This window comes from Leuciscus leuciscus, assembly GCF_965113295.1.
Source record: "Leuciscus leuciscus genome assembly, chromosome: 12".
NCBI classification, from domain to species: Eukaryota; Metazoa; Chordata; class Actinopteri; order Cypriniformes; family Leuciscidae; genus Leuciscus; species Leuciscus leuciscus.
Window position 1 is genome coordinate 26,578,124 of NC_138736.1, and position 20,543 is coordinate 26,598,666.

The 20,543-nt window shown below is 37.5% G+C and overlaps 1 protein-coding gene across 1 annotated transcript in view; it reads left to right on the top strand.

The window, feature by feature from the left end:
* Positions 1-17,104, top strand: part of cpne4b (copine IVb) — a 42,696-nt gene extending 25,592 nt beyond the window's left edge. Inside the window, exons 10-17 of the mRNA XM_082186735.1 lie at positions 14-100; positions 1,410-1,469; positions 2,729-2,862; positions 3,296-3,350; positions 4,617-4,668; positions 10,575-10,708; positions 11,558-11,794; positions 13,565-17,104. Coding sequence (XP_082042861.1) covers positions 14-100; positions 1,410-1,469; positions 2,729-2,862; positions 3,296-3,350; positions 4,617-4,668; positions 10,575-10,708; positions 11,558-11,794; positions 13,565-13,696 — 891 coding nt within the window. The 3' untranslated portion in view covers positions 13,697-17,104. The remainder of the gene's footprint in view (positions 1-13; positions 101-1,409; positions 1,470-2,728; positions 2,863-3,295; positions 3,351-4,616; positions 4,669-10,574; positions 10,709-11,557; positions 11,795-13,564) is intronic.
* The last annotated feature ends 3,439 nt before the right edge of the window (positions 17,105-20,543 follow it).

Genomic DNA, 20,543 nt, shown 5'->3' on the forward strand with positions numbered 1-20,543 from the left:
ATGTTTCTGACAGATCCAGTGGGAGTGTATTAATCCTAAGTACCAAGTGAAGAAGAAGAACTACAGAAATTCTGGAATGGTAATTCTTACCCTGTGCAAGGTGAGTAATTTTCCCACTCTTTTTCTAGCACTAAATAAATGAATGAAGGTTTTTAGATCTGGGTTAAATAGGAAGTGTAAATCAATCCTTCTGTACCACCATTATGACTGTCCTTGTAATTACTGCATTGGGTTGAAAATATGCGTTTTTTACCATTTTTATTACAATATCTGGTCCATTCAATTGGTTGGAAATGCTTTGTATGTCAATCTGTGTAGAACACATTGCATAAATCAAATATTGCAAAGGTTTTTTGTAACCGTCTTTGTTTTTATTTAGCAATGTAATTTTTCGTTAGATAAAGGAGTTTTTAACTGCCAATTATTCTTGGATCTAAAACAAATTTTGTGGGGGAAATTTTTTTAATATATTGTTTACATTTTAAAAAGCAAAGTTAAAGTCCAGCTAATTGTACAAGTATATGATGAATTTGAATAGCTTATTAGAAAACATATGTGTGATCTGGGCCAAAAAATGAACACTCGCCAAGCGCCAAATGCGAGTAAAAATCGGTGTTGGTGATTATATGAAACGGTGTTGAATGCCAGTTGGCCGGTAATATTTTAATAAATTCTAAAAATGCAATTTTGTGAACATTAACAAACATGAATGACGCTCGGGACAGTTGACAGACCAGCGCTACATCGTCACAAGAGTTTAAACCTTGGCAATTTAAATATTTAGACGCAAGATGCAAAAAGGAACTCAATTCTTTATTTGCAGGCTGTGTGGACAGTTTTGTGTGCACAAACATCCGAAGTGCTCGCCCAGAAAGCTGCGTCTCAGACAACGGACAAATTCACACAAAATAAAAATGTCCGTCTCTATCCTAAACATAGTTGGTTATGGCTTAAGTGAACATAAAAAGTAGAGAAAGATGTGTATCAGTGTATTGGATCCATGCATTCAGTCTAAAAGTGACAGCAGCCTACTATTTCTGCTGCTCTCTGTGTTTTTTAAAGGACAAAGCAAAAAAAAATTAACTGCTTTTGACTGAATAACTTTTGTAACTTTAATAAGGATTACTCTGTTTAATTCATAAAGTGAAGACTATCCAGTGTTATTTTACTTTTGATAATTTTTTTCAATGTCTCTACCTGAAAACTAGCTGTTACTTGTCTTTAATAATGTTTTAAATTTATATTAGTTAGGCTAGTTGTTTTAGCTGTGGTATCAAAATTGGAGTAAAGAATGTTTTGGTCCCCATGAGGAAAACAGCTTTTATGTACAACTGGAATGATCTGTTAACCGATCAGAATCCAGGACCAGACCTATCAGTTTAATAATTATTATTTTATCTCTGTTTCAGATCATAAAGATGCACTCTTTCCTGGATTATATCATGGGAGGTTGTCAGATTCAGTTCACAGTAAGTGGTTTTGCATGGCTTTTGGGAGGATTTCCCCCCACTTTTTTATCTTAATGTCATCTTAAGCTTAAACCAAACTCCAGTCATATATACACTGCAAAAAATGCTTTTCTTACTTAGTATTTTTATCTTGTTTCCAGTCCAAGTATAAAAAAATTCTTATATCAAGAAGCATTTACTAAAGTAGTAAAATGCCATAAGATATTATGTCTTGTTTTCTGTTTTTGCTTTAAAAAAAGCAAAATGATCTGCCAATGGGGTAAGAAAAATAATATTTTTTCTGTTTGAATTAAGATTATTTTTCTTACCCCGTTGGCAGATAATTTTGCTTTTTTTAAGCAACTACTCACTTAATTTTAATTAATTCCCCCCGAAAAGAAGACATAATATCTTCTGTTATTTTTACTCATCTAGTAAATGCATCTTGATTTAAGAATTTTTAGATATTTGGACTGGAAACAAGACAAAAATACTAAGTAAGAAAAGCATTTTTGCAATGTAGTCAATATAGGTGTAAGGATCATACCTAGTTTTCATGTTTGTTTCGTTCTCATTCAGTTCACCTGTTGTTAATTAATTATCTCATTTAGCTTCCTCATTTCTTCTAGTATATATACTGCCTGTGTCTTTCAGTTCTTTGTCCTTGTCTATTTGTTTTACGTCAATGTTAAGTGGATGTATTTGCCTGTTTCTTCTGTCTTTCCCCTGTGTGAACTTATTAAAGACTGTGATTCTGATTTCTCCTTCGTCGTGCGCTACTTAAACTCATGTTACGTGATGTAACAATAGGCTGGATCTTGTAATGTAAATCATTTACTTCGTTGTTGTCACAATTTTCCATGCAATTGCATGAATAGATGCATGAAGGGATGTCCTATTCATGAACAAATTCTTTTGATTTCAATTAATTGTAGTCAGTTTACAAAACCATCCTGAATGATTTGTTCACAAATCAGACTTGTTTGGTTCTTTAGTTCAAATTAAAGTTCTGGAGGGTTATCAGTGAAGAATTAAATTTAAGTCTGTTCATTACACAAAGCTATCGTATGACTTGAAATATAGTGCACAGGTCCTATATACACAATTTATTTATTGTGTTTATGCATCTATTTTTGAGGCTTTGGTCATTGTAATTGTAATGAAAAAAGCAACCAGTACAGTTCTTCAAAATTTTCTTTTTGTGAGAAGAAAGAATGGCCGCATTTTCATTTTTGGTGAACTATTCCTTTAAGTGGTGTTTAAGTGTTGTTGTTCTGCAGGTGGCAATTGATTTCACCGCCTCAAATGGTGACCCTCGAAACAGCTGCTCCCTCCACTACATCCACCCTTATCAGCCCAATGAGTACCTCAAAGCGCTGATCGCTGTTGGGGAGATCTGCCAGGACTACGATAGGTAACCCACTACTCAATCCCTCAATCAGTCCATCAGTCAACCAATAAATCAACTAATCAATCATGCAACCAGTCAGGCAAACAGCCAAACCTTGAATTTTACCAAATTAAATTTAACAGACTCTACTATTACTCTACTCTCTCATGAAATGTTTACACTCAGTACAGGCTATTAACCAAACGTTCAAACCATTAATCAATCAATTAAACATTACATCAATCAATCAGGCATTTAGTTTTATGACTGCCAGTGCCTGTAGTATGCAGAGCTGTCATGTCAAAGATTGTGTTTCTACACTTCAATCACTCTCTCACCCAAGATGTCACTTAAGCTTGGAGTCAATTATATTTGACCCCTCACAATGTCACATCCTTGCTCACCTCATTGCTCATCGCACACTCATTAATCCTTCCTCCTTCTGATCTGTTTCCAGCGACAAAATGTTTCCCGCTTTTGGCTTTGGAGCCCAAATCCCACCAGACTTCAAAGTAAGTTAATTATTTTTATGTGTAAAAAATTGAAATAAATAAATAAATAAGAGGGGGTTTTTTATGCTTTAAAAGGATATTTCACCCTAAAATGAAAATTCTGTCATCATTTACTCATCCTCAAGTTGTCCCAAACCTGTATGAATTTCTTTTTTCTGCTGAACACAAAACGTGGTATTTTGAAGAGTATGGGTAACCTAACAGTTGATGGGGTTCCAGTCAATGGGGGGTCCATCAACTTTTTGGTTTCCGACATTCTTCAAAATATCATCTTTTGTGTGGGACAACTTGAGGGTGAGTAAATGACAGAATTTTCATTTTTGACTGAACTATCCCTTTAAGTGTAAACCATTTTTACATGTAACTAGGTGCAATTTTGGAGGACTTTTTGGTATTTTTAAATAACTTTGCTTTCTTACTGTGATTCTAGTTTTCATTTGACTGTTCGACTTGTTACATACTAAGAAGTCGAAAAGAGTTTGTTTAATTTACATTTAAGATCAAATTATAATTTAGTGATGCCCTTCAAAAAGTATTTGAGCTATATCATTTTAAAAACAAATGTATTCATTCATTGACTTCATCTATGAACAGATAGATCTTCATCTATGAACAATCCAGAGTTTAATGGACTCTGGTGAAATTTAATTGACTGAATTTTTAACCTGATTTTAAGACTGCAAGGAGATTCCCATTCAATACAATAAATCGCTGGGGAAACCAGAGTGCTCTGAATCCCTCGCTGTTACCTGACCAGAGATTTCTGAATAAGTCATGAACTGCTGATGCCCTTTTACAATAATCACCTCATCATTCCTGCTAATCTATGCCAATCACTCAAAATCAGGTCACCTGATTGGTTGCCATGTTACAATCAGAGGTCATGGCCACAGCGTGGTTGGATGTGACTCTAAGAATGCATTTTATTTGACCGCAGTTTGAGCCACAGGGAAGCTCTATGTTTTATGCATGGCCTTAGCCCATTCGTTGGCTGCAAAGACACTGAATATAAATGAACCTAAAAAACGTATGAATAAAATAAAGAAATTAAATGTTGTAGTTCTTCCAGTACATCAAATGGACTCTAATATCATAATCTAATATTGTCAGGGTACAAAGTTTAAACCCAAACTTTTAAACCCAAACTTTTTCTCCATGCCTTTTGAACGAAGCGTTTTGTTTCTAAAAGCAGTAACTCTGCCATCACTGTCACTGATCATTGAGGTTTTGCCAGTAAACTAGGTTTACTTTTTCTACTCTCTTTAGGTTTCTCATGATTTTGCTGTGAATTTTGATGAGGATAACCCAGAATGTGCCGGTGAGTCATTAAAGTGTAAACAACATAAATGCCTCTAAAAACATGTTTTTTTGTTGTTGTTTTTTTAAACAAAGTTCAGTGAACTCCAATGCTTGCTTAATGTATGAGTCAAACATCTCCCACACACACTCAATGGCAAAGAGAATATGTTAGGTTTTTGATGCATAAACTAGAAACTTTTTAACTGCATACCCTTGCATTTACAGTTTTTCTCATTCACTTATTTTTAAAACCGTCTTAACATGCTCAAAACTCTAAGGTCAATTGTCACATCTTCCTTGCCAGAACATCAGAACTCTGTTGTATGTCTGCAAAATGTTACTCACCCAAAACATTTAATTCATGCTTCAAAATGCCTCGGTTACAACTGTACCCCGGTTTCCTGAAGAGGGAACAAGACGCTGCGTCGATTGATGCTGAGGGAATGCTCCGCGTGATGACGTCTTGAAGCACATGTGAAATCAGTCCAATGGTGTGGCAGAAAGTCAGAGGAGGGTGACCTCACGAACCAGGAAACTATTAAGCTTGCCCAAAACAAAGCAGCGCTAGCTTCGTAAAAGTCTGAAGTAAGTCGCTGACAGGCACGTAGGAGATATGGCAAGGTTACACAGCGTCTTGTTCCATCTTCAGGGAACCGAGGTTACAGTCGTAACCGAGGCATTCCTATTCAAGGGAACTCGCACTGCGTTGATTGGCGCTGAGGGAACGTCTATAGGGATCTCCCAGTCACGTGACCCCTAGCCGCGTGTCAGCCATTTTGACGGAATACTATTGCACAAGCGCACATACATGAGAATGCGGATTATCACGTTTTATGGCTGCGAATTGATTAAAATAATGAATAATGGTCACTGTATAATTATCTTGAGCCTGCTGAAATGTTCCTTTAAATATATTTTCTTTCCAACTGTGCAATCTTAATAATAAATAGGCTAAATATATTTATCCACTAAGCTGCAGCAGTCCTATGCTCGTCTTCCCATTAAGTTTTTTCTCTCTTTCTGACATTTCATACCTGTTGTTACATTTTTTTATTAAATTGACTATAAAAAAGATTGCTTGTGTGTGCTGGTGTTCACTCCAGTCTTTTAAAATAGTTGAATGAATGAATGCTCGCGAGGTGCCTGTAACGATTTTAAATAGGCTAACGTTAGGCTATTTAATCAATAATGTACACAGGGTAGAGGAGAACGACAGTCAACTACTTTGAATATTATAGCATTTTGGGCATAAACATGTAAATAGCGAAAAGACTAACATTGAAAAATGACACAGAATGATTAAAATGTCATATTTAAATATTTAATCCAAATAAATAAATGTTCGTGGTTCGCACTGATGTTATTCATTTGTTCTCACACACTTCAGCGTCGCGGTCACTGGCCACCATCTATTATTAGCGCAGCGGCCGTCAGCTAACCCTTCACGTCATGTCATCATAAAAAGAAATATACAAGAGGAAGTATATAATTATATATATATATAATAATTAGGAATCACAGATCCATATGAAGCACCACGAGTTCTTTTTACAGGCATTAAATGTGTAGAAAAACTTCCTGACATTGAGTTCGGTGGCATTTACAGCTACCTTATTCACTTCCCATCACGCTACACCGGAGCTTCATTAAAAGCATACAAAAGCTTAGCAGGCTATCGGTATCACGAGTCCGGATGGGTAAGCAACTCTTTGATTTGGACGCCAGCGGGGAAGGATTTTTCAATCATCACCGCAAAGGTTGGTAAATAGATGAATATCTCGCGACGAGCTGTATTATCACCAGCGGTTTACATTTACATTTTACATTTATTCATTTAGCTGACGCTTTTATACAAAGCGACTTACAATTGCTATATATGTCAGAGGTCGCACGCCTCTGGAGCAACTAGGGGTTAAGTGTCTTGCTCAGGGACACATTGGTGTCTCACAGTGGATTCGAACCCGGGTCTCTCACACCAAAGGCATGTGTCTTATCCATTGCGCCACCACCACCCCTATTTAGCATTTTCTATTCCGTCAAGATGGCTGCTCCAAATGGCGTGACGTCACGCGGGACATCCCTATACAAACACCACCATAGCGAGAAGTATCTGTCCTGTGTGAAATCACGAGGAGCAGCTCTAGGACGAGAGCACCTGGGACCCTGGTGTAGAGTCCAGGTCCAAAGAGTAGAACCTTACAAATGTGTGCGGTGAGGACCATCCTGCCGCATCACAAACATCTTGGAGAGCAACTCCTGGCCCTTAGAGGCCACCATACTCCTAGTAGAGTGGGAACGGACAGCCATAGGTGAAGGCTGTCCAACTGACTCATAAGCAAGTGAGATAGCCTCGACCACCCACTTGCTCATTCTCTGTTTAGATGCAGGGGACCCTTTGTTAGGGGGCCTGAAACATACGAACAACTGTTCAGATTTACGCCACAGGGCAGCTCTGTGGACATAGGCATCTAGCGCCCTGACTGGGAATAGCAGGTTATACTTTACCTGGTCCGAGTTTTGGAAAGGAGGAGGACAAATGGCCTACAGCACAATAGATCTAGCCACATTAGTGGGGACCTTAGGAATGTATCCTGGCCTAGGATGAAGGAATGCTTTAACCATACCAGGTGCAAATTCTAAGCAGATCATCAGACTGGAATGAGAGGTAGAGTTGTGTGTCATCAGCGTAGCAGTGATAGGAAAAGCCATGTTTCTGAATCACAGATCCTAGTGATGTCATGTAGATGGAGAAGAGATGAGTCAGTTTGAGGTTTGGTAAATTGGCCAGTGATGGTGGTCGTTTTATTTAGTCAGAAGAATTGTTAATTTTGTTGTGATAGTAAGTCATTTTAGCAGTAGAGATATTAGCAGAGAAGGAAGAGAGGAGGGATTGATAAAGACCAAGGTCAGTAGGATCTTTCGATTTGCGCCACTTCCTCTCTGCACCCCTGAGTTTAGAACAATGTTCACGGAGAACATCAGATAACCAGGGGGCAGAGGGTGTGGTGCGGGCTGGCCTGGAGGAAAGGGGGCAGAAGTTGTCCAAGCAGGATGTTAAAGTGGAGAAAAGAGTATCAGTTGCACTGTTAGTATCTAGTGTTGAGAGCTGATCAGGTGGAGGAAGTGTGGATGAGACCAAACAGGATAGGTGTGAGGGTGAGAGTGAGCGTAGGTTTCACCGAAAGGTGACCTGTGGAGGAGTTTGTGTTGTGTTCTGAGACATGCTCTGACAGAGCCTCTCAAGACTGGCTTCTGGTTTTTGTTGCACAATCAGCCCAACATGTGTATGTGCTCGCCAGAGACCGCTGCGCCCCAAAACACACAAGCTGACGGGGTTGGCATAACGGTCCCCTTAGGGCACTGAAGGGCAGCGGGCACCGTATAATGAGGTGTTAACCGCTTTACTTCAGGGGGGACTGCGCTCGTTGGCCTGACCCCTCGGGCGTCAGGACCTTTTCCCCGCAGCCTTCTTGGAAATAATGGCGGTCCTCCGATCCGTCTTACCCCTTGAAGGCTGCAGTTGAGAGCGCTTTCTGTCCCCAGTCTTTTTGAGGGGGAGCACGAGAAGCTACGCTCTAATTTTGTGTGGCACGGTGTGAGGAGCTAGCTTTCGATGTTTGGGGATGCTCCCGCTTCGCAAACTGGAGCATCTCTTCCATTTTTGGCATCTCCCCATAACTGAGCTCTTTATAGTTTGACAGAAGAGTAGTTAGATGTTTGTGCACTATACACTCTATAAGAAACTGTTTTTTCCCACAATCTCGACACCTCGGTGTGAAGATCGGGGAAAAACGGAAGGCCCTGGCTTTGAGGTTGTGAATGAGATGGCAGGAAGCGTTCATCTAATTTACTTTTTGTACGAACGTCCTGCTTATCAGCTGGTCAATCGATGCTTAATCTTTCCACAGCTCTCGTCACAACCTCAACTAGCTCCTCAAAAGCATGAGACTGAGGTGGCGAATCCTCAGTATCTCCTGCTTCGACACTGACAACATCTAGTTCCTCAGAACTAGATAGCTGCAGTGTCAGTGCCTCAATCAGGGAGGAAGTACCCGCAACACATGCTTCCAAACCCTGAGAGAAGGCACTGGATCGATCAGGTGAAGACAGAGATAAGACTGGGCCCATCTCTAACCCTGTTGATAGATCCATTTGCGAACCCCAGGACTGAAGTTGCCACTGTGCCTCGGCAGCAGCGGGACCAGAGCCCTGGGTAACGCGAGCCTGAGCGTCCTCGCGAAAGAACGCCAGGCGGGATCAGAGCGTCCGCATAGGAAGCACATCACAGTGCTCACAGCCAGTGCTCTCGAGCGCTGACTGTGCATGCTCCTCACCCAAACAAGCAACACAAAGGTTATGTGTGTCCCCACCCGTTAAATAACATGGACTGGGGTGCACAGACTCTCCAAACTGCTGCTTGCTCGCCATAGTCTTTGATATATAGTGGATGTATATACAATACAACATCAAATAGACAGAGACAGTTTCACACTGAGCGCTTACTGAAGACACAGAAGCTAAAGACTTCAAGACTTCATCACGCGAAGCGTTCCCTCAGTGTCAATCGACGCAGCGCAAATTCCCTTGAAAAGGAACCTAGTTATTGTGTCAGTAAATTGCCAATGCCACCAAAATAAAAAGTGTTTTTGTCATTGTGTGAGCCACACTGGTCAAAATGTTTAAATGTTGGAAATATTTTTTGGATTCAAATGTCATGTTTTTTTCTACATTTTGTTGACACTGACTGCTTTCTGTACTATACAATAACTTTTGTCTGTGTATCACACTAAGCTTTTTGGATACAGATTTCAACAGTAGGTAAAAATATACTGGGAAAAGTCAATACTGTAGTACATTGTACACAAAAAGAAATGTTTATTTTTTTAAATGTTACATGTAAACTGAAAATTCTCAGTTGCTTGTTTATTTTTTTACTTGCTTTATCATGTCTTCCCCTTAAGGTGATGATACACAGGGCAACTTTTTGAGCAATGTTGCTGGCAATCTTGCAGAGCGATTGTTGCTTGCGCACTTTCCCATTGAAAATGGGCAATCAATTTCTATCTGGATAATTTAGATCGGTCATGGGCCCTGTGTCTCATCTGGTTGCCCTTTGACGGCAACATTGCCCAGCAACATTGCCCAAAAAGTTGCCCTGTGTATCATCACCTTAACACTACCACCACCAGACATTCTTACATTATCTTCCAACTGCAACTGTGAATCTTCAGTTTACATGTAACACATTTCTATAAAATAAATGTACTGTATAAATACATACTGCTGTAGCTGCTGCTGTTTTGGGTTGTGACGTTCCTCTATGTTCAAAAATAGTAGTGACTGAGCTGGGCAGTCCATATATTTGGTTCCCAATTTGAATGGTAAGATAGTGATTCCTCTTTCATTACCAATTTAGCAAACATTCCATTCCTATTTCATTTGCCAATTTAGCAAACATTACAAACATTCCATATCAGATATTTATGGAATATACATGCGTGTCTGGCAGATAGTTATTGTGCAAATTGTAGGCAATTTTACTTAATGTTTTGCACACAAGTCTGAGGTCAAAGGTTATGTTTTTTTATTTTGACATAGTCAATAGTTGTGGAATTTAAATGAGAACCAATGTAAAAGAAATGGGCAATATGACATCCATTCAGTGTGTCACATTAAAAAACTGATAGTTCCGCTCCTGGGCGATAATTGGTCATTGCAGCAGCCTGGCTGTGCTAAGCTAAGTTAAGCTAAAATAAAATTTAAATAGCTTAGTTTTTTTTTTTTTTATACCAAATTTGATACATTTTTTTCATAAATTGCCATAAAAATCATTACAAAATTTTGTGAGTTGTATGCTTAATTCAAGATATTTAACAACAACAAGTATTTTTGGAGATGACCTGACTGGTTATGTGTGTTTTACAGGTATTCAAGGTGTTGTTGAGGCTTATCAGAACTGCCTCCCAAAAATCCAGTTGTATGGTCCAACTAATATCGCTCCCATCATCCAGAAAGTTGCCGACTCAGCCTCCGAGGAGATGCACACCAAAGAGGCCATGGTTAGTGGAAGAGAGAGAGACTTTGACTTTTAAGGTCTATTTATTTACAAAAAGTGTTTTTTTTTTTTTTTTTTTTAAGAAATTTTGTATTTAAAATTTTCCTTTTAACTCAATTTTAATACAAGATTTTAGTAATTCCTTTCAAATAGACACCACATCATTTGACATGACACCACACATTTTTCCGTGACAACCATATAGCCAGTTTTGCCTGCCCAAATAAAAAGTTAATTAAAACATGAGCTTCCCTCCTACTTCTGCTGTTTTTTGGCCCATAAATGAAATGAACGGGTGTAAACACTTCCACCAGTCTTGTACCTCTCTTCAGAGAGAGAGAGAGAGAGAGAGAGAGAGAGAGAGAGAGAGAGAAAACACATTTAATTAGACTGAAGAGCTTAATTTCTGCTCAGCACCATATTGACACCATCTGCTTTACTGCTGTTGCCTTTTTATAAAAAAAAAAAACCAAAGTTGCTGATATATACGTGTGTGTATAAATGCATAAAAGAGCATATAAACATTATTACTTTATCAGAATTTTTGTCTCACTTTCATGTAAAATTTTAAAACATCCTTGTATCTATATACATTTTCTTGAGAATCAAACTGCATTAGATGTCAGGGCTTGTTCTCAGAAGATACTTAATGATTTATTTACTTTTATTATTAATGAAATAATGCCCCACTGGCAAATTTAGTGCCGTATACAGTATGCTGAAAATAAGATGAGAAACAATTTGTTGTTTCTGAGCGCAAGACAGACAAACACCTGGTGATCATATTTGTAAAAAAAAATTTATGTTCTCTCACATTTTTTTAATCACTTTCCTCATTTGTCCCGTTCATTAGGAATACTTTATACTGCTAATCCTGACGGATGGAGTAATCACAGACATGGCAGATACACGAGAGGCCATCGTTCACGCCTCCCACCTGCCCATGTCCGTCATCATCGTCGGCATTGGCAGTGCGGATTTCAGTGACATGCAGATGCTGGACGGTGATGATGGAATCCTCCGCTCTCCTAAAGGAGAACCCGTCCTGAGGGACATTGTGCAATTTGTGCCATTCCGCAACTTCAAACATGTGAGTATAAAACAGCAGTATCCAAAATGTATACTTCATGCAGTAAATTCTGTCATTATTTACTCACACTCATGTTGGAATAACAAAATGTTTCTACACAAATCTGTTTATGAATTGAATTCACTTTAAAAGAATCCTGTCAGGATATGGTGTAACCATAAACATAGAAAGCAAAGCCTAAAAGTTTTACTGGATGCCTTATAAATCAAAGCGTAATGAACAGATGTGTCTTATGAAAAGAAATGCTTCATGCCAGGATTTCTTATTTAAGAAACTGTATGGTACCTCCGGTCAGGGCATAGTCAGGAAACCAAACTACAAGAGGATGCCGTACATCTGAAGGCATCCTGGTTTCTTTTCATCTCTCTCTTCTCTCAGGTCAGTGCGTTGCTCTCACAGCTGTCTGTCTGAGCTCCAGTAACAAGCATCTCAACGCTGGAACACAGGAAAGGAAAACTTCAAAGCTCTTAGATTTTACAGCCCTGTTTAGTTTAATTAAGGAGTGAGAAATCGTTCATGTAGAACAGTCTTCATTATGAAAGCATTTCTTTAAGTGACGTTGGGCGTATTCTGTCCTGCTTTGACCCAGCAATATCTTTGCATCTGAAGTTTGGTTCATGCAAAGTTCAGGGTTTTTTTTATGCCATTCAATACATTTAAATTTTTTATTTTTTTATAAAGCCTATGTGAGTTAAAATGAGACAACATGATCTCAAAAGTCTAGTATATAATTAATGAAGGTGTAATTTTATTTATTTCATAAATAAATATTAATGTAGTTTTTTTTTTTTTTTGACACCTGTGAGATGAACTTGAATTCAGTCGTCATATTTTATCCTAAAATGGATCGCATTGGCTGCAACATGAGACACGGTTCAGAATTAATTTCAATATTGTAACATTAGATTGTAACTAAAATAAACTAATAGTGCATAATTATACATGGCACACACAGATAATGCATTTTTTTTATTGTTTGAATTGCAAAATTTCTCTCATATAGTCCATGCTTTTCTAGGATTAATGTTGATTTGGGTTAATTTTTAGGTTATTTGTTTTATTTTAAATTATTCTTTTTATTTTACATAATTATATTCAATTTTACATTGAAGATATATTGATGCCTTTATATTGTAGGGAGTGTGGGTGTCTGTGGCATCAAAAAGTTGGGATTTTGCTCCAATATTTCCAGTTGTCCCTCCCACAACCTTGCAGTGTGGCCAATGGCAAGTTTTTGGCAAAAATCTCTTCGTTCATTTCTTCAGATTATTTCATGATTATGCTGTATTTTCTCAGTTGTTATGTGACCGGAGGTGTAGTTGTGCTTTTCAAATCTTCAGGTAGGTTTTTCATTTGATTTATTGAACCTTTCGTACAAGGTGTGCATTTCTTGTGCACTAAACTCCAAAGAAGGGTTTTGTTTTGCTTTTCTCCACAGTCAAGAGAACTGCTGTGAGGAAACTTGCTACCTCAGGTCAACTTCTGCAATATCACACAATTCATAAATATAGCGCAGCTCTGGAGGTGTGAAGTTGGCTGTCCGATACGAATGCTTCGGCGAGAAACGGAGTGTGTGTGTGTGTGTGCGTTTATTTTTAGTTCTGTCCTGCTGTGTTTTCACTGGTCTGTCTCCACCTGTTTTGCAGACAGAGAGAAATAGGAGTGACACCTTTCCTGTATCAGGAAAGGTGTACTCAAGCACAATAAAGTGTGAGATTTCATCTATATTCGTTTCTCTCATCCTTGCCTCTTGTCTTTTCTTCCACACAGGCCTCTCCTACAGCGCTGGCTAAAAGTGTGCTGGCTGAGGTTCCCAATCAAGTGGTGGATTACTACAATGGAAAAGGCATCAAGCCCAAATGCCTGTCGGACTATGAGTCTTCCAGGGCGTTCAGTCCCTGAGCTACGCACAGCCATATAAGCAGCTACAGAGTCTCAGCTTCAAGATATCTTCATTGATCATTTCAGAGCTTGCTGCATTAGTATAGGTATCCACAAGCAGGTCCATCCTTGTTGTTGTTGTTGTTGTTGTTGTTGTTGGTGGTGGTGTTGTTGGTTATTTCACTCAGGTTTTCAATAGCATTGGGCAAAAATGTCCACTACTGTTCACATTTTCTTCTTACGCAGATGTTAGTGATATTAAAGGTGCATTCAGTCTTTTTTTCTTTGGTTTGCCTGATATTACCCTGGCAATCCAGAGTACAAGTTGAATTTGCTCAGCGAGTTACTCTGGTGTCGAGTAATGATGCTCATTAAATATGCCCCTCGATCTGAGCTGCACCAATCACATCGGGTTATCTGATATAGGCGGGCCAGAGGCGAGATGACGACAGCGCTGCGACGTCAAAGTCATTAGTAAACATTGCAAGATGGCTATGGATGAACACCAGTTGTTTGAAATGGCTTTGGCCGCTACAATGAACGAGTTAGACTTGGCTTTTTATCTAAAAGAGGAACAGAAGACGCCGCTCGAATCGTTCCTTTGCAAGAAGGACATTTTTGCTGTTTTGCCGACCGGATACGGTAAGAGTCTAATCTACCAGCTAGCTCCACTGGTAGCTAAGCGCATGGGGTTTATTGTTGTGATTGGTCGTAGTGTTATCCAATTGCGTGCAGTGAGATTTTCAAATGCATGCTTGGTGCCGCCCCTCGAGCTGGCCGATTTTCATTAGTCGACGCCAGACCATTAATCTTTTAGATTTAGCTCTGGATTTCCAGGCTAGGCTAATATGGCAATCGTCTAGGACTTAAAGTCACCATGAAATCAAAATCAACAGTTGTTGTTTTGTTTTTTGTTATGGAACATTGTCATGTTTATTCTAAATGATTTATTTGTGCACATCATTTTTTAATTCACGTGCCCTCTTAACTTCCCTGCCCTATCGCCAAAACGTCTCCTCTCTGAATCCCTCTCTTCCAGCAAACTTTCACTCACATGTGATCGCAGCAATTTGCAAACTTGTCCAGTCAACTGAACAAAATTAAGTCCCGACACACATGTATTATCTAGGGGTGTTCGATTCTAGGTTTCTCAGAGTCGACTCTGTTTACTTTACACCAAAACAGGGTCAGGATTAATACAAGATTAAAGTTATTACAAAAAACAAAATTCTCCCCTGACAAAAAGCCCTATATTCCCTATAACACACTTTTGGCATGACTGTCCAAATTTGTTGAATTCAGCGATTAGCCTACATTATCTTGAGTGTATAGCTATCAACATCGTTACCTAGTTGAGATATATATATTTACAGTGGTAAAAGTCACGAGAAACAGCCGTGATTGACTTTTATGTCCGAATTAAATAAACAAGAAAGAGGGTAATGTATTCTTTAATGAATTAGTCTCATTATAATGTTTGGGGATGGCGCTAAACGCACATGATCATGTTTAGGCACAAAAAGCTTTTTGGGCGGAGAGTTAAGATAGCTACTGAAAATAATAAATAGAATACATACACTACATACAGTAATGTACACTTATTCATGCGCTTTGATGTGAGATTTTTATGATTTATGCTTAGTTTAATGAATGTGACAACTTAGGTTAACATGGGAAACCAAATTTATATTTTTTACATTGATAACATCAATTACTCTATATTATAATAATTATTATAATTACAAACTAAAGTTATGAGGCCTATGACTTTTCTAAGATTTATTTCTGAAATAAACTACATGTAGGATAAAAGTATGCATGGTATAATTATGTGTGTGCGACTGTCTGTTTCTTTGCAGTGCGGTAAAAAATAAATTTTACATAGCATTGATGGCATGCAAATGTTCATGTCAGTCTGAACAGACATATTAACTCTGAAATTAAAAGGCTTAACAAATCTTCTTACCAAATGTTCATTCTGGTGTAAACAGGCCTTTATTCGTACACTTATTGGTGTGAATATAGCATTACACAAAAGCAAAGGTTTGCACTGCAGTCACTGATGCCAATTTAGAAACAATCTATTTGCAGTCAGCCATGATTATTTTCTTCCATAAGTGAAAGTGTCTGATAACAGGGGAGTTACCAATATAAAATGAGTATAGTATTCAGCTGAGGCGTAGTATTCATGAGGCGATCCACTCTCCTGTGAGATGATTTTAAACATTTGTTTAAATTATGATTAATTATGTGTAAAACGTTTTAATGGGGTAGAAATCGCTGAGTGCACCTTTAGATAGATTGCTTTCACCGCAACCAAACCAATCTGCAAGCACCTTTTGATCTGCTGTAACCTACTCTGTGTAAGTGGAAGAAAAGCCGAAAACTGTGGACAGTGTTCCTTTAGATTCAGATGCCAGACTGATTCCAATTTGCATTCGTTCATTAGTGCTGGCTTTTTTTCTTTTTTTTCTTTTTTTTTTGCTAGATATCATTACTTTATATTTGGTGGACCTGCTATACAAGGGCTATATGGTCCAATATAGCATAATATTCCAATACGTAATAGTTTAGGAGGCAAGTGATTTATCAGTTTTTGGCCAGTGCATGACCAATGCTCAGTTAGTAAACACTGTTAGTCCTCTATAATCCGAAGTGCAACCATTTAATTGCTTTATTTAATTTACCTACAAAAAGTTTGGAGTCGGTAGATTTTTTTTTTTTGATTTTTTTTTTTTTATGTTATGTTATGTTATGTATTCTTGTAAAAGCAAAGCTGAATTTTCTGCAGCAATTACTTCAATCTTCAGTGTCACATGATCCTTCAGAAATCATTCTAATATTTGGACTTGGTGAATAGAAATTTCAAAAGAGCAGTATTAAATTGAAATGGAAATCTTTTGTAATATTTTGAATGTCTATACTGTAACTTTTCATCTATTTAATAGATCCTTGCTGAATAAAAGTAAAAAAACGAAATAAAAATCTCACCGACCCCAAACTTTTGAACAGTAGTGTATTTATTTTTTAACTTATTTTTTATGTGAGGCCTTTACGACTTACAAATGTTACATACAATTAAGTGTATTGTATATAGCTCTATAAATGAATGAATATTTATTGGAAAGCATGTGGAATGGACTCAATTCTGTGAATACAGTATTTAGAGATTATTTGTTTTTGTTCTTTTCTACAGGTTTCTTGACATTGGTTTTACAGAGTTTCTTAATCTGTAATAATAAAGTCCCTTTCAGATGTAGGTGTGTATTTATGGTGTTGTATTAGACACATTTCTCTTTTCCTTTCACGCATTTCTTTCTTTTCTTCTTCCTTCTGTTCAGAGTGTGTGTGTGTGTGTGTGTGTGTGTGTGTATGCTTGCTTACTACAGCAACCAGGACTGTATTTTGCATGTTGCCAATAAAAAATGTTTTTCCCACTTTTTGTGTTTCAGCTTTTTGTTTTGATACAGATGTTCACACTGGATGCACTTGCTCATCACATTAAACACACGTCTCTCACGTCCGCTCATATTGATCTAGAGTTTTTCTTAAATGCTACATTACTGTAATTCACTAAATGCTAAATTTAGGGATTCTTGAATGTACATGCTCTTATCAGAAGATGAGAAACTGGAGTCCTGGAGTCGTGATCGACTCTTTATGAGTCAGACGAATCTTTGAAGTCTAAACACACAAACATGCACACACACACAGACTCTCAGCTCACTCCATCATAATTAAACACTCAGATCACCAGGACAAGACTACAGGGGATATCAGGAGAAAGAGAGGTCATCTTCTTTATCATATCCATTAATCAAGAGATTCAGATAATTATTTCTTGTTAGTAATATTGCAGATTCTTTCTTTTTCAAAATAACTCTCAGCATTAACCACAGAGGTTGAATGGGCACAAGGGCACAGTTTTGCTGGGAGACCTCCAATTTCATGAATATTCACTAAGATGATATTGTAATGATTTAGTCCACTGGAGGCAAGTTGAAGTGAGAACCCAAATGCAATTTATTAAAGGGGTGGAATAATGCCCTTTTCACAAGATGTAAAATACGTCTCTGATGTCCCCAGAGTTGGTATGTGAAATTTTAGCTCAAAATACCTCACAGATATTTTTATATAGCATGTTAAAGTTGTCACTTTTTGAGGGTGAGCAAAAACACACCATTTTTGTGTCTGTCCCTTTAAATGCAAATGAGCTGCTGCTCCCAGCACAGAGGGCAGAGCTTCTACAGCTTGTGTCTTTTTACCTCACATAGACATGCACTGAAAATTTAAAAAACTTTTAGCCTTTTATGATCAAACCAGAGTCAGACAAAGATGGAGAGACTCAAGAAGAAGTGACAATGTAGAATGCAATAAAACATTTCTGAATGGTTAGTTGATGAACTTATGAAGCCGATGTGTAGTAAGATGTGATGTGCGATAATCTATAAATCACATTCCCGGGGGCAGGTTTATCCAAATTTTAGGGTTAGTGATGTCACTAACCCGGGATGAATGTCTGGAAACTGGAAACTGGAAAAACTCAACAAAAACACAGTGCAAACATGAGGGCTTAAATACACAGACTAATTACAAGACAAGGAACACCTGTGAACAATGATCAGAAGATTAACCAATGACAAGACACATGGCAGGAATTTGATTACATGACGAGACACAGAAACATGACAATGAAAAGAACAAGAAACAAAAACCTAAAACGTGACAGATATCTATTAGATAATGAACATGAATTTTTACTAAGATTAATATTCGCATACATATTTTTTTTCTTTGATTCACTAATGATTTTTTCCAGGATTTGAATTCACAAAGCATTGGTTAGAATGTTTAATATTTAAAAAAACATAACACAACAAAACATGTCATTAATCGCATCTAACATAAATGTTAGTGTTAAATGTATGTGTGTGTGTGTGTCTATATATATATATATATATATATGTGTGTGTGTGTGTGTGTGTGTGTGCACTAACACTAACATTTATATTAGATGCGATTAATGACATGTTATGTTTTGTTGTGTTATGTTTTTTTTTTTATATTAAACATTATAATATTTTATATATATACACACATATTGTACTTTATATTTACAAACTTTTATATTAGATGCGATTAATCGTGAATAATTGATTTGACAGAACATAACAATAATGTGACGTGACATAGCGTAATTTAACGCAGCGTGATGTAATGTAACGCAACGTAATGTAACACGGTGCAACGTAACGTAACGTAACATAATAATATTAACAATTTAGTTGTTCCTATGATTTGACCTCACAAATATTAGGATTCAAAATGTATATAATATAATATGATATAATATTTATAATATAATAATAATATCATATAACAAAAAATTAACAACTGGTTGCTTTTAGGATTTGAACTTGAAAATATTTACGTATTATATCATATATTTTCTTATATTAACAACTCATTGTATTTATAGTCTTATTGTATTCAATATGTGTATATTATTTCGTTGAAAGTGTGCATTCTATTTGATTAAACAATCCTAGTTCATATGTTTTATTAGGTAACAGACTGGTCTGTGAATTATGTTTATACAGTATGTAACACTGTGGCCCTATAAGTGTAAGGCATGACATTTTATCCCTTTGTATGTCTCAATGGAATGACAATGAAGCTCGCTTGACTTGACTTGTCATCAGGCATCTGAGGCTGTGTAACTCAACAACTTCTAGGAGTGAAAATAGGCTTACAGATATCCAAAATCTTTGTGTGGTCAGTTTATCCTGATATCTGGAATCATCTGCTACTGCTGCAATATGTACATACTTAATATTCCTCAGAGCCCTATGTGAACATCAGTGGCAGCGGGCGGTACTGTGAACATCAGCCGTGAGAGTGGATTAGGCAGGGAGCAGGGTGGATGAGGAAACCGCATGGTAGGTCGGAGGAAAACGCAACTGGCAGGTAAGAGGAAGAAGCAGCTGGCAGGGTGGATGAGGTAGCTGGCAGCACGAAGGACAGCAGCTGGCGGGACAGAGGAGCAGCTGAGTTGTGGTTAGGGCTTAATCTGCAACGGTGCTGAGGTTTCTAGAACCATGGTAGAAGAGAGCATGTGGTCCTCCTCAAATCCTTCACCCTCCTAATATTTTACATCCTCCAGCTGCTGGTTGGTCTTTTCTCCATCTCAGTTTATAATTGGAAGTTCGCAAGGTTTTAAATTAGACTAGTTCTCCTAAAAAAAAGGACTACTAAACAAATAACATTGGATAAATAGCAGAAAAAGAGTTGTCTTGCTCCAACTGCAAGTGGACAGGATGCATTTAGTCCTGGTTTAACTTGGATCAAGCTTGTGCAGGACATACAATGAGATTCTCCAAATGCATTTTACAAAGGCCTATTAAAGGGATAGTTCGTCCAAAAATGAAAATGTTGTAATCATTTTACTCACCCTCAAGTTGTCCTCAAAAGAAGATATTTTGAATAATCTTCTTCAGAAATGAAGCATTATCTTCTGTGACGTGTTCATCCCACCATGTGTTCGTCCGATGCATCCTTACACAATAAATTACAGGAGTTCTGCTGATACTTATACAGGTTTGGAACAACTTAACGGTGAGTAAATGATGACAACATTTTTAAAAAATAATTAGTTTTGAGAGTGCATGGAAATGCAATTGTAAAATGTAAAATGAAAAATTTTGTTTATTTTATGGCAGTATAGTAACCAGAGTTACTGTTCAAGCACTAAGAAATCTGGTCCAATTTCTAGGATGTAACAACTGCTTAGTCAAACAATGTTTATTCATGTGAGCAGATTAATAAATTATATTTTTCATTTTAAGAAACAATTTATTTTAGTTTTTTT